The sequence below is a fragment of the Ptiloglossa arizonensis genome, chromosome 7 (assembly GCF_051014685.1).
Source record: "Ptiloglossa arizonensis isolate GNS036 chromosome 7, iyPtiAriz1_principal, whole genome shotgun sequence".
Classification (NCBI taxonomy): domain Eukaryota; kingdom Metazoa; phylum Arthropoda; class Insecta; order Hymenoptera; family Colletidae; genus Ptiloglossa; species Ptiloglossa arizonensis.
The window spans coordinates 17,335,579-17,351,202 of NC_135054.1; the positions used below are offsets into that span (position 1 = coordinate 17,335,579).

At 38.9% G+C, this 15,624-nt stretch overlaps 1 protein-coding gene across 2 annotated transcripts in view; it reads left to right on the forward strand.

The window, feature by feature from the left end:
- The window catches only part of LOC143149418 (multiple PDZ domain protein), a 123,417-nt gene that overhangs the window by 42,289 nt on the left and 65,504 nt on the right, over positions 1 to 15,624 (forward strand). For both annotated transcript variants that reach the window (XM_076316754.1, XM_076316753.1), the window contains 2 exons: positions 10,594 to 10,736; positions 12,521 to 12,855. In XM_076316754.1, the coding sequence (XP_076172869.1) occupies positions 10,594 to 10,736; positions 12,521 to 12,855 (478 nt within the window). The remainder of the gene's footprint in view (positions 1 to 10,593; positions 10,737 to 12,520; positions 12,856 to 15,624) is intronic.

Genomic DNA, 15,624 nt, shown 5'->3' on the forward strand with positions numbered 1-15,624 from the left:
TTATACACAGTGTCAGGCTAGTGTGTACTGTTGCAACAAATTACCAAAAAGGGTACCATTCGAACTGTACGTTTTCTCACGGAGAACGAGCTTGGTACTCCATTGGACGGATACAGGATGAAACGTTTACACGGCATTCACCTCGTTTTATAGAAAAAGATAACTGATAAGACTGCTTCCTTAGAGCGTGCACTTTCGAAGACTTTGTATTGACTCGAGATATCTAGCCACTGTTAGCGTACCTTGGTAACCCTTGAAGCGAATCAATTCAATACGGTTCGGTTAAAATTGACTTGGATTTTTTTAAATTGACCTTTGGACTTTCCTCTTCTGGTTTAAGCTCGTTTGGTATAATCTACTCTGTATAACTACCCGTGTAGCTACCTTAAGATGTCTCTGTATCCTTTGCATCGAATACAATTTAATTGAAACAGAGCTCCAGTCCTTTGGTTCGACTGTTCGAACATCCCTCCGGTTGAAGTCACTTTGCGATCTAATCAGCATGTCTGTAGCGACCATACAGTATGGCAATAATCCTCGCAGTGAACGGTACCGGTAAACCGGTTTAATATAGTTTACTTAACAGTAAGTGTTCCTTTGAGTCGTCTGTTTGGATCCCCCTTTAATTTACGACCGTTTGGAAGAAGCTGGCAAATCTATAACCACTACCGCGTAGTATCTTAGGAATCCTCCCAGTGAATTCGTCTACTGCAGTTTGCTTAAAATTAAATTTTACTCTATCGAATTGGCTGCTCGAACGCCTCCTTCGGTTTAAGTTAGTTTGGACTACTCTAGTCAATAAGTTTGCAGCTACCCTACAGTATGTCAGTAACTCTTCCAGTGGACCTATCTATATAATAGAGTAACTAAAAGCGAGTTGGATCCTTTGGTCTGTCTGTTTGGACCCCCTAACTTCGTACTGACACAATTACGTTACGTTTAATGAGTTTTCTGGCCAAGTGAACACACAACCGACCCTCTGGTTTCGATCCCATTTTTTCTTTCACGCGTGATGTTTCTCGTTGCGTCCATTCTGCTATCATCGTGAATGAAATATTACCTCTTTGTCTACTCTATCGTGAACACGTTAAAAGGGTTGCTTGATAAATTGTCTCAATTGTGAAACGTATTTCCACGTGACGAAACTCCCTTCTGGATGCTGATCGCTAAGTGGACGCGATCTCGATCGAATTCCTCGGTGATCGAGATCTCACGAAGTAACGGTGGGTGTTGCTTCACGTGCACGTTGTTCTCTGGTCTCTTCGGTCAGGAGTCACCGAAATAGAAACAGAAACAGTAAGAACGAGGTTGTATGGTATAGCAGAAGGAAAAGAAGGAGCGAGAAGTGGGCGGGAAACGGGCAGGGGGCTAGAAGGGTGAGAGATTCGTTATTGATTCGAACTCGACACAGCTTGGGGTACAGTCGTAGCAGACTGTATCGTCCGTGTGGAGAATGGACTGACACAAACGCACGCAGAAATGTGCCTTCGAAACGAATGACGGATGATCGTAGCCAGTATCGACAAACAATCTTCGGAGAATCCCGTTATAACGCTAGAAGCAACAGTTCCTGCTGGAAACGTCGACGATCAGGGTATCAAGCTACATTCTTTCCACTTGCATTTGGTTTGTTTTCGGAATTCGGATCAATTCGATGTCGACAAATTTTTAAATGTATCGACAGTTACGGATTTAGCAGTGAATCAATGTGGAACAGAAGAGAGATTCGTCTCTTTTTTGCTGTGTTCGCGATCGCAACTCGTCGATCGATTTTCAATTAGATGCAACTCAGGAGTATGTAACGATTCTTATTTTTTAACTGAAAAATGTTTAAGGTGTTTTAAGACACTTGAAGGTAATGTAATATTTATTGGTTGCAAATATTTATTTACGATATGTATTATTTTGGGTTTTTGTTTCACTGTTCGGTGAAGACTATTTAAAGTAAAGTAGAGAGTTATGTATTGTAATCAAGTCGTTTAAAAAATTACAAATGTTTATTTTTACAACACTGCTCTTTGCGCAATTGGAGAAAAAAATATTCAATTTGTCGAATAATTGGAGTAATAATTAAAAACAAATTTGCCAACGAATATTTTTCGATTTTTTATTTTTCATCGTTGTACAAGTTCAAGCTTGAAGGCTCTTGAACTTAATTCGGACATGTTTATTGAAAAATCGTGTACTCGAGATACAGACTAAAAATATGCGTCAGAAAATCGAGAGGAGTAACGATGAAACAAATTTTGTGATACCGAAGGGTTGAAAGTTTCGTAAAAATTTCAATTTTGTTACTGATATTTTTTATTGTTTTCTTCCTACACATGGTCTTCTTATTTGTCCACCGAAAGGTTTCTCACGCGGTGTCGGGTGAAATTTTGAATTACACTCGCGAAGGTAGTAAAAAAGGGTTTCTCTTGATGAAAATTAATTGAATTTTTCAACACGCCCGTATCACGCGACACGGAATAGTATCTTTTTGTCGTACGCTTTTCTCGAACGTCAGGTTTTTGCTTGGCGAATTATTAATAAGTCTACGAAAGAAAAGATAGCCAGTACCCTTCGTTCTGCCCTTCTTCCGAAGCGAGCGCCTCCCTTGTGAATTAATAATTAAACATTAACAAAGAGGTACTGTTTTACGATACTCCTCCTGTCTGCACTAAAACATTTCCACCCCTTGAGAAGCTTTTCGCAAGATGAAAATTACTTTCTCGATATTATACTTCTTTGCGAGTTTTACGCGAAACAGTTTCCCTTCTGTGACGAGTAGAAAAGGAGAAAAAGTACAGCGGAATTGTTAAATAAAATGTTCAGCCAAGAGTCAGTGGCATTTTTTTCATTTCGTGAAATAGTTTAGGAAGATTGATGGAATTTTATTTACGAGGGTTTGATTTACGTAACGCTGTATACAAGTTCTATCTTGGACCAGACCGCGATGTAAAATGAAGTTGAAACCGATATTGGTTTGCGTCACTGTTTGAATTACAATCGCTGAAATAAAATCGCGTTCAAGTAGATATACAGGACGAATGGTGGAAAAATTTGAACGCCTGCGAACGAACTGCGTTCATAACTGTTTGCATCTGTTGGCCCCTGATAGAATAAACCTGCAAATGGCCGTAGATTATTTTCGATCGATATTGAACGAGCACGCGAGCTTGACCAACTTTTCTCTTTTTTTCTTTTTTTTTTTTTTTTTGAAAAGAGTTCAGCCTCTTCGGGAGAAATTGTTCCGTTCGAAACGAACAAAAATTCCAATCTATATCGAAATCTATCAGCTTCGCGACAATATTGTATCAGTGAAAAATTTAATTGCGAATATTTATTGACAATTGTAGCGGTTACGTTCGTGATGAATTATTTAAAATTTGAGAAATTAAGTGTACACGTATGCGTCAGTATTTCTGAAGAAGTTAAAAGCAGACCGATACAGCAATTAGAAGACGCTACAATGAACGTGAATGTGACACAAAATGTCGTAATTCGAAATGGTGATCCGAAAAAGCGGACAATTTATGTCGTTGGAAACAGTGGAATTTCGTTTCACGTTCTATCGTCGAGTGTCTGTTCTGTGTATTGGGGACGATTAATTAGAACTGGATAATGATTAGGTGTGAAGTCCCGTGAGGTCAATATCATTTAGTCTCGCGTTCGATTGGTTTATTTGGAGTACCTGGAAATGATCAGTAGCGATCGATCGGTGGAAATAATTAGCCTTACCGCAGTCCAATTCACCGCATTACTTCGTGTTACTTCAGTTCGTGATCTGTTCGTAGATATACTGTCCTTTGAAAGTTCATCGTCGCGTATATTTTATCTTTTTACAAGTACTTCCACAATTCTTCTCCTGTTCACAATTTATACCTTAAATATTATAAAACAATGTAATATTCCCAAAATCAAGTTAATAATTTTCTATACCGTAAAACTTTCAATCAATACATTTTCCCCAGTTTTTGTAGTTTCAGTATTTAACTGTAACTATTGAAAAAGTTTCATTTTGAGTTTTAATTTTGCAACTCTTGCGAGCCTTGGGAAAAGTATTGCAGATATTGACTTAATTCTAGGTCAGATCGTAGCGAGACATTCACTTTACACGTGTGCAAAATTTCAAGTTAATCGGTTCGCTAGTTTCTGAAATAGCTACGAAAGATGAAAGGAGTAACGAAACTTGTGGTGGGGATAGCTCCTCGGTGACCTTGAGCGGTCAATTCCTTTCGCTTCAACCGCGACCTAGCTAACTTGTAGTCTGTCGTTTCGAAGCATCCCGAGTAATATTAATTTAAGTGTAATGGTTCAATCTTGCCCTCTCGAGACCGTTACTCTCGAGATCTGTTCTTGGGCTCTTGAATTGAAACGTTATATCGTAACACGATTCAATACTGTCGAGTCGACGCTTTGAGTGCATCTGGAGCTATATCCACCGCGAAAGTTTTGAAAGACGCGTAGAATTCAGTAACCCGACGAAATCGGGAGTACCGTGGTCTTATGTCGGGTAAATCTATCCCCATTTAACCTCGCTGCTTCCATTTGGCATGATCGCGTTCACGGTTGAATGAAATCTTGGTTTCCTGGGAGCGGAATTCGTCGAAAGTCGTCGAGATTTTATCGTCCATGACGCCATGTTCATGGTCTCGAATGTGTAGCCTATAGGAATACTCGAGATTCACTCTCTAAGTCGGGGAAGGAAGAAGCAAAGACGGGAATATTTAAAAGCCGAAGGTGGATGAAAAGGGGGAGTATGTGAATGAAAATGTGGAGGAGATGTTTACTATGTAGTCTGGCGCAAGCCTCTTACACTCACTATAGATAAAGAGTAAAACTATTCAGCCAAATAAAAGTTTAAAATTGTTAGCTGTTTCACCGACCTGAACAAGCAGCCGGTAAAAAATATTATTTACAAAAGGCTGTCGTTGAAACGATAATTTTAATATAAATATTAAGCTATTTTATTACGTATTTCTACAGTAGAATTCCAATAGTAATGTCAGGAAACCTCTTTCGACAATCTGCTTCGAATGATATACCTCTCATTCGTAAGAATTTCACCCCGCTTAGATGAAACTGATATCATTTCTAGTCACTGTTGTCATTGTATCTTTATGAGAATATCATCGTTAGATTGGTGAGGTTTTCCTGTCAAAAACGAGTCCAAACACGACTACATTCGGATCAACTTACATATTTCAAGGTATAGTATGAGCGCCGTGCGCAAAATACTTATATTTAAAAATTGTCCGAATGTGGTCGTGTTTGGGCTCATTTTCACCGGGAAAACCTCACCAATTCGTTGATAGTGTTTTTACGAAGCTGTAACGAGCGAACATAAAAATTTCAGTTTTCACACGAACGACGTGGCCGACTCCGATTATCTTGCTTCGTAGAATGTCATTGATAAAACGAACGTCAAACAATATCGGTCCGTGAATCGAGAGAAATTTATTATGTAAACGGTACTCGATGGAGGATGTAGGGTCGTGTAGCTTCAGAAAGGATTAAGAACGGTCGGTTCACGGTTTGATATCGCTATAAGCGGGACATTATGTTGTCGCATTAAATTATGAACGATGATGAATCACTATAGGGGAATATCGAGCGACGGCGCCTTTAGGAAACATAATTCACGTTTTACGTCCTGCTCGAGAGAGAGATTACATTTCTCCCAAACCACTAAGAATAGAGCTTAGAGTTCGACAGCATATTGCGATACGCAGCCTCCGTTGTGTTATATATATATTTTTTTTTTATAAAACCAAACTTGAACATTCCACGTGCATTGCTTTGATGTGCTTCACTCTACCATTTTCAATATTCTTTACGTAATTTAATACCGTCGAATTTAGAAGAAGAAATTTACTTAATCGTAAAGGTACATTAGATCGATTAATAAAGTTTCATTGTTACCAATACTGTACTCCAGGAAGTTCCTAAATGACTATAAACGATAGTTATTTAGAACACAAAGCTAATTTAACCAGAAACTGTTGCACTTCCCTTAACCTTAATGAGGCACTATACATGTAATTATAACTATGTTAACTACCGAACGTTCAAAGCTAATCTAGACACGAGTCATGGTTATCGGTTTCCCATATAACCGAACTTTACACACTCCATCGGTTTGGTTCTTAAGAAATTCTACAAAAAATTATCCAAAAATAAACGAGAAACGTAACATTGCGTTACAATAATACTTCATCGTTCTAATTAGCAACAGACAAATCAAGAATCAAAATTCGTTTAATATAATTTTCAAGCAACAATATACAACTTATTTATTTTTATTATACTTATTATATCGTGTACTACTATAATTGTATGCAATGTACCACTATACTTATGATTTCCATTATCAAATTTCCTCGTTTTCGTTGCATATTGCGAACTCGCGACGTTCAAGCGAAGTGATAAAAATTTCTCAGGCGTGGTTTTCAATAGATGAACGATATATACCTGCCTATGGATATCGAAGTTCATCCGCATTCAGGTTAAAGGCTTGCACGATAACGATCTCGTCGATTGCGGAATAACGCGGGACAACGTGGTCGTTTTATGATGTAAATAAGAGACGAACAAAGTCACCGCGGACATTCCGGGAGCCACCGGTACACGTGGCGAATTTAAATGCGAGAGCCAGCTTAGAGGTGTTCTTAAAATTCTAGCGCACACAACCGTTACCTCCATCGGGAAACGTCAACTGGTTTTCCGTCCGTTAGCGAGCCTCGCTTCTCTCCGGTGAAAGCACCCTCTGAAGCTTCAAGAACTGTCTCGCAATATTCGTGGTATTCATAATTTACGAGTTGCAGTCAAAGAAGCTAGGGGTGCATCAGTTCTTCTCCCTTCTACACACGATGCCGTCACAATTATTTTTTGAAGGAACTCTGTTCCTATTGATGCATGGCATGTTTGCTCATAAAATATCCTATTTAATCACGCTCGGAGAGGAAAATTTGCCGGAGAAGTGAAATAGTTGTCAGTTTTCGAAGCATTTAATTTTGAAACTCTTCGGTTTACTATAGGAATTTTTGGCAGTGAAATATTTGGTATCGTCAACGGTGACGTTGGTTATTATAACGAAATATGTATCGATGGTAAATATTTAGACAGAATTACGTATCAGGGAAAAGGAGAGATCAGTGTCGTTTTAAAAGGAACGTGGTTGCAACGAGTAAGTAGATTGTGGACAGTGTTGAGTAATTTTTAAAGAAATGTTATTTCAGATCGAAGTGTCTGACCCAATACAGTCCACATTTCCCTTCGAGTCTGGTCTCTCTATTTTTCTACGGTACATCGTATTGGGGTATACGTACGTTTAAATAGATACGTACACCTTGTTCAAATTGTGCAAATTAATGCAAATAAGGGATTTATTATAATAACCAATATCACTATACTCGTGATGCGTTCCCTGTACATATTAATAAGCAGTTTGAAAATTAATGCAAATAACTGAATAATTTATTTAAATACTCATTTACCACGATGCACATAATACTATCCGCATTTTAATTACAGTTCATTTTACGAGTCCGATACATACAGAATTTTTACTACAATTATTGACAATTGTGACGTTGCCTTTCATGTACACGTTATAACTTTATAATAATCTAGTACCCGAAAAGTTGTTTGTTAATCAAATTGTGCCGTTGTGACTTCATTAACCCGTAATGGATTGTTCAATCCTCGATTCATAGAAATGGCTGGTTTTAAATTCAACGAACTCTTTGTAGTTCCTATTGTCTTGCCTCGCCAGTCGCTTTTCTTCCAGAAAGTTGTCGAGACTTCTAAATAGATGGTAATCTGTAGGAGAGATCCGAGGGAGTAAAGCGGATGAGGGAGAACTTCGTAGCCCAATTGTTGCAGTACTTTACGGGTCTTTGTTGGCATTTATGGTCCTTCATCATCGTAGAGCGGAATTGGTTCCTTCCGATTCACTAAATCGGCTTGCGCTGTAGGCAGTTTTTTACGTACGACGTCAGGCTCAGGGCAATATTTTTCTGTTCTACTTGGTTCAGTTTTTGCATCGATGATGAACGTACGGCGAAAGAAAAGGAAAAAGGAAAAAACCTGATAAAGACCTCGCCTGAAAAATCGGTCCCATTGTTACCATTTTTTTTGTTTTTTCTTTTTTTATTATTTCTCCATCGTGTCGCGCGCGTACCGAAATAATCGGTGTATCGACGAAATCCTCGAAAGATCCTTCGCCTCCCCTTCGCGAGGGAAAAATTTTACAACGTTGGAACGAACCCAAACAAAATACATAATTAAGTAAATCTATATACTTCGGTGTACAAACTGTTTGCGACGTACTTGAAAGCCCGAAGAGTCTTTCTCGTCAGTCCTGTAATTACGTCTTGAAAGTTCTTCAATAGCGCAAGCTTAAAGTTTCGATAAATTGCTTCCTTTCACAAGAATTCTCTCCTCTTTTTCAAGCGGCAGTGGCCCCTTCGGGTTTCCATCAAACCGCAGTGTTCATGGCGTGGAAAACTTGGGTCGAGCGGTCGGGACACGGTCGCAAATAATAATGAGAGGACAATTAAGATTATCAATCTCTTTCGTACGAATCGTTCTTCCAATTCGACGAGTACGCTATTCCAGAGTCAACGAGTTTCGCGCAGCGCGTGCAATCTATTGCATTGTATCGGTTTTCTTTGGACCTTTTATTTTTTCTTTTTTTTTTCCCCCTCTCTCTCTCCATCGGAACGAGAACTTTTCAATTAATTTCCACCGCGTCGTAGCTTCGTGTCGACGCGGAATTACGGCGCATGGCGTGGCGAGCGATCGTATTTCCCATGGTGAAATCTGGAACGGTACATCGACACGGACAATGTCACGGTTCGTCGTGCCTTTGATCCAGGAAAATTCGGGGCATAGATTACCCGTACACGGGACGCAGTATCGTTAGCGGGGGCTAGAGGTAGCGAAATTCGCTTTGGCGGAAATTAGGTAACGCAACCGCTATCGGGCCACTAAATACCCCTTTGCCGGGGTAAAGCTTTCACCCCTGTGAACGCTTAAGCGTGCGCATTGGCCCGATAAATAACCACCTCGCGTGGCCGATGCGAAGGAGCCGATGACATTTTCTAAATTTCTCCAAAGGAAATACCCTCGATTCGTCGTATCTACCGTGGCTTCGCGATATTTCGATCGAATAGGGACCGACGAAACTCTCTCTCCCTCGCGTAATCATTTTTACTATTTGCGCGCCGCGAATCGTAACATGTGGGAGCCAATCGAACGGTGGATCGGGAACGAAAAAAGTTGCTGGTAAACACGTGCGTCGTTGTTCCCACGTTGTAGCCATTTTTTGTACATTTCGAAGAATTGTTTGCCTTTAAATATCGAATTAACGATTGGAAAAGTATTTTCTCTTGGATATTATCCGTCAGATCGATGAATAGTTTTCGAAAATTATTTTGGGAAAATCAATGGAAATATTCGGAATTTCTTTTACAATTGCACTGTACTTTAGGGTACTTAGGGTTTCCACGTGCGTGAATCGAAACGAAAACGGGCACTTTGGGAGTACGACGAAATTTCATTATACGTACTTTCGCTGCTTTCGACGCATCGATGTGATTGCACGGTTCCGTCGAGGCGACGAATTAATTCGACTGGAAAAAAGCTGGCGAAAATCTGGAGAGAAGGAATTCGTTAATAAAGGCACATCTGCGCGGACAAAGCGCAGTTGGAACAGATTCAAAAAAAAAAAAAAAAAAAAAACGGATCCTCGTCTTGTCAGAAATCGCCGAGCGTCTTGTCGCGTTGCATCTCGCTTTTGAATTTCATATTTTTTGACATGTTACGACCGAGTTTACGACGTACTCGACATATCCCAATTCTCGTGAGATATCAAATTTTAACGAACGCAGGTACACTCTACGGTACGAATTTCGCGCCAAGATCCCCTTACATCGTGAATGTAATTTATTTTTAATCATTATTTCTCCCCCCTTTGTACGTTCAATGTCTCGGTGTTTCGTTCCGAGAGACAATTCTTCGTGTTATGATTGCACGTTCATTCGCAATACACACGTCACTCGACGTACATTCGGATACATTTTCTGTATTGATTACATCAAATTACAATTAATTCACATCCATCTGCGAAAATGGCATTTAAATACGGCTGGTTTAATCGTGACCATCTCAATTAGCGTGGTTAATAGATTCTAATGGCCGAGGGACGTATGAGTGGATCGGTTCGATTGAATTTCGTTTAACAGAAAACCGGTTCGCTTCGTTACAGTGAACCGCATCATTGATCCTGTTACGTATAAATGATTGTATTTTGTATGTAACTTCGTTGTACGTAGAGTCTCGTTTTCGGTTGACCGGGTCGCGATTTTATTTAACGGTGAAAATGAAATTTTTTCGAATTTAAAATTTCCATCTACTCGAAAAAAGAAAGAATCGAGAAATCGTATTCTTCTTTAATAAGTGTGCAAGTTACGAGTGGGCAACATGGAGGTTGTATGTTTGTCGATAAATCTATTGGAAATCTCAAGAGGAATATGATATTTATGATAGAGTTTTACTCATCCCAGTTGTTGGTTTTTTCATTAAAGCTTTTTTACTGCTCTGTTTCAGTGATGGTCGATTGGTAGAAGGGGATCAGATATTGGCGATAGATGGACAGCCACTAGACTCGAACATCTCTCATGAGCAGGCAATCTCGATTCTTCAGAAGGCACGTGGTCTGGTTGAGTTGGTCGTAGCAAGAAGCGCCCAAGGTAATTTACATTCTATACTTTTTTTTTTCTCTCTTATAATTCGCCCTTCTGATCTCACGACCGATCTATGCTTTGATCCGCTTTGTTGTCCAACAAACAAGACCAAATAAACAACACTCTCGCAGCGCCGGTGTGAAGTGTAACATAAAATTAGAATAATTTATGCAACATAAATTCAGTGACATTTAAAATATTATATAAATAATATCTTCTCTAATAATAACCTTCTCTTGCATTCTCTATTGCGCGTTGATTTTTAATCAGTAATTTAATAATTAATATTGATACGCGATTTTACGAAATAATTTCGTTTTTCATTTTTAAACAAGGAACGTTTAATCTAGGAACAGTGTAGAAAATGATATTTAGATAGAAGTCAGTGTCGACACTCGATGGAAAAAAATTATTTTCAATTTTTTTATATTATTTTGAAACAGTAATTATTATCAATTCGACGTGATACCATTTAGTATGCCGGAAGCTGTTCGCAATGCCTCGCCATTATGACTCGTACGTCATGTTTCTATTTCCACGACGTGGAATATTAATCATAAACTTACTTAGAAAATGCACGCGAGTAATTGAACTAGTTGGGAAATTTCAAATATGATACCGGTGACCAAAGTATTGGCGAATACGAACTCCGGGGCACGCAGAAGTTTCGAATAACTCCGGGATCCAGAAGTATATTACGTGTACCGTGCATTAAACTAGATTAGCTATAGTGTGCATACAAACAAATTGCAAATTTACTAAAACAAACTGGAACGAGGCTTTAATTCGAAACTTGTTTCGCGCAAATTACAGTCAACGACCGTATATTTTACGCTATAAATTAAATACAAATTTTACCATTCTGAAAGAAAAAAAAAAAAAATAGAAAAATGACAAATGTTTTGCAAATGGTCCAAAATTCAACCCTCTTGCACTAATTCGAGTCTCTGAAAATTCTCGTTCAATACCAGCCTATCGACACTACAACTCCAATTGATTCAAAATTCGTTTCATTACAACATCCTCGAAACACACAACAAACATTTAACTCGGTAACACGTGTATTGCTCCCGAGTCAGTTCACGATTTAATAATAAAAAAGAATACTTTTAATAATTCGATATTCCACATCTGTCGGTCCAAGATCTTGTGCCAGATGTGTCTTACCAATAAGTCTACTTAGGGTCTGTATTTTTCTATCAAAAATATCACATTATTAATAAATCCAACCCGATGTGTTACATTGGAACCTCAGGGATGGCTGTAAGCCCTCTCCTTCCCGATGTTTCACATCGGTTCGATTTCTGACCTAACCTGGTCACCTAGTTAACTGTTTGAGGCACAGTTACCAAACGTGCCACACAAACTAACTAAAACGAATAAAATAGCTCGATTAGATATTCAATTACCAGGTGGAATATTAACAGTCTCACCGTGCAACTTGTGCGTAACCGTTTTAATTTTTCACGGTTGAAAAATATCAGGGTATTCAAAGGGTGGGACATACGGTATTAAAGGCTGGGACATTTCAGGGTAGTAAAAAGCTGGGACGTTTCAGGGTAGTAAAAAGCTGGGACATTTCAGGGTAGTAAAAAGGTGGGACATTTCAAGGTATTAAAAAGGTAGGAAATTGTAGGTTATTAAAAAGGTGAGACGTTTCAGGGCATTGTAAAGGAGGGACATCTCTTAACCCCAGGGTTCCCCGAAGAATTGAACGTTACTCGTCGAGGTAGCATTTCGTCCCCCAATTGATAACGATTCTAACCACTCTGTGGCTATTCTGTCGGCAGACATTGGGAGTTCCTTGCCGACGGATGAATTGTCCGGAGGTTCGAGTTCGACAACGGCCGCGGGAGCAGGTGCGTCCATCATCGGCGGCGTTGTCGGTGCGGCGACCAACCAGACCAGCTCCGACAAGGATCAATCGGTGTCAGTATCGTCCGTCGTTACACCAGCGCCGACCCCGAAGTCTAGCCAACCAGCCAGCACCACCTCGGCGGCAACACCGACACCGACACCCACACCGACGCCCACACCGACCTCAACACCGGTACCCGGAGGCCTCGTTGTCGAAAGGAGCCCCTCCGCCGTCAGCGACGCCTCCAAGAGTGGCTCTGACATGGTGGTAAGTGTCGCGATGACTATACCCGCTTCTCTGTTGCTCCATGGTGATCTCGTAGCAACGATGGATCGAAGATTTGCAAACAAAGTTTTCGTTCGTCGTTGTAGTATTTCAAAAGGGGACGCACGGTTCTCTCGTCACGGAAATTTGAAAAATTGTTTTTCTTCAACGAACAGAAACAACCCACGTCCACGTCGAAGAAGCTTTGCACCAGACCGGTAGAAACTAAGGGGCGTGTATTTTTTTTTTAACCACGGAAACTCATATTTTAGGGGCGGAACTACCCTCGAAAGTTTCACCCTTCTGATGTTATCTTGGAAACTATTCGAGGTACGGGGAAATTTTGTGAACGAGTTCTTTGTGGCCTTTGATGGAAAGTAATGTGGTGTACACATCGGCGGGGAAAAAATATATATATATAAGGAGGAAGAAGTTAAAAAAATCAGTTGGCCAGACGACCGGTTTGCCGAAAAATGAATATCTCGAGAGATATCTCGTATTTTATTCCGAACGGTTACACATCGCGTTCTGAATATATTTTTATGAATTTTTCCCTCGTGAAACTCACAGCGTTCGTTGAATGATTAAAAATACTTTTAAATTACATTTACTCGAGCGAATGTAACTAGCGAAAATAAGTATCGAAAAGTTGCTAATGAATTATCAGAGATTGATTCACGGTTGGGAGTCAGAGTAATATTTTTGTATATATTTTCTTGAAGAATTTTTACTTCTCGTCACGCGTCCTAGCACCGAAAGATCCGCACATTAATGAAACATCTTCACGCTGGTGCGGTGCGGTAGAAAATTAACTTTATGATTAAAGTTCTTGAATGTTGGTCGAGGAGTACGAGCCGACACTGCGAGTACCCGCATAGCTGGAAGTATATATATGGAAGCAATACGACGTTCCTGTCTGTAAATCTGTGGAAGTGCACACTCGCGAAGCAAATGGTTATCTACATACTATTAATATCGTCCACCTCTAATGACTACGTTTGTTGCTACGTAGATACGCAGTGTATAGATTTCGTTATCGGGACCGTGTGCGACTCGATATTTCTCTGTGCACGTAACGAAGTCTGTTTGTTAGGACACCAATGTAATAAATTCGTGTAAATTGCGTCGTTGTTGCGATGCAGTCGTTACATCGAAATGCGTTTACACGATGTAACAAGGTGGTACACTAGATGTTTTATTTCACATTATTACCTAAAATACGATCGTTACTAAACGGACAGGTACAATAATAGAGGTAATAATATTTGAATAATATCGATAGTTCTTTTTTTTAAAGAAGTTAGGTACTTCGTTTGATATTATCATATGAAATGTTTTTTTTTTTGATAGTAGAATTAGAATTTTTATTTTCAATGTTAGAAAAATATGTTTCTGATAAAAGTTTTACAGCCTTACGAGGAGTGTAATACACACTCCCTTGTAAGTTACGAATTCTTTTTTTCAAGAGCTGGTAGGAAAAATTGTCGAAGGAAAATGGTGAACGAATTCAGGACACTTGTACATCGTGTCGATTACTATGGTACCTCAGTATTATCGGGATACTGCTGACATACAGTGATCGAAACAGACGTTCTGTGACGAACATTGTCAGGTACCTGATAATCGCTTAATAGCATTACGATTAGATAGCTTTTGAGTACGTTTGTCATGTATCTGTATAATCGTGTCGTTCTCCTAAACTGTGTATGATCGAACAACAAATCGTTTCTATCGGAACGAACGATAATTCACTAGGAAATATTCTGCATTTATCAATGTTCAAATAATATATCGATTCCATTCATAATTAGCGATAATTTCATTGTACGTCTATAGAAAATGGAACACGATAATTCATTCGTTCATAATTATCAATCGTCTACGTAATTATTTGTTTTTTTTTCATTGTCTACAATATTTCCCTCCTAATCTACTCATTTTTCAAAAGATTAATGTATCGTTGCAACTGTAATTTTCGTCCTGCACATAATTTGTTTATCACCCTTTGTACATAATTTTGGTGTACTTTTAATCTATATACCGAATTTTGTTAAAAAATTCACGTTATGTAAATTATTCGAAGTCTAAAACATTTTTCTTCGTGGCACGTGTATTTTTAATTTACTGTTCCGAAGGAAGTTTCTTATACAGGTCGAAACATTAATGTTTTAATTTGTCGTACAAAGGAGACATCGGGAACGTGCTGATGCATATTGAAAAACAGGTGAAGACGTCCTAGAGAATATTCTCGTTATAGTTTTCCCTCGTTTTTCCCTCAAAGGGAAAATCTTTAAGGGGAATCAGCTTCACAAGAGCTTCTTGTCGCGCTTCTATTTTCTCTTACTTCGCCGCCAGTAGTTTTTTTTTTATCTCTCAAACGATAACGTGACCTTTCCCGCGTTAGGGTGTGACGTTAATATTAAACCAATTAATATAATTAAAGGTATTTAATTGTATTTGTTGAGACCTCGGCCAATTTATACATTCTACAAGCGTAAATCGAATGCTGATAAATATAGTTAAATGAATTTAATGGTATTAATTACAACGAGTGTTGCGTTACAACGTGGGAATTAATTAATATGGTCGCTAAAACCTATTCTACTTTGTGTAACGACAAATGTTAATTCCAATTTGCGTTCGCGTATTATATTTTTCGTAGCATCCTTCGAAATTTTCTCTTCACATTATTGTTTATATTTTTATTGGAACGCTGTTTACTCAGAATCTATTTTTAAAGTCCCGTGTATTCGTTAAATACTGTACACCACT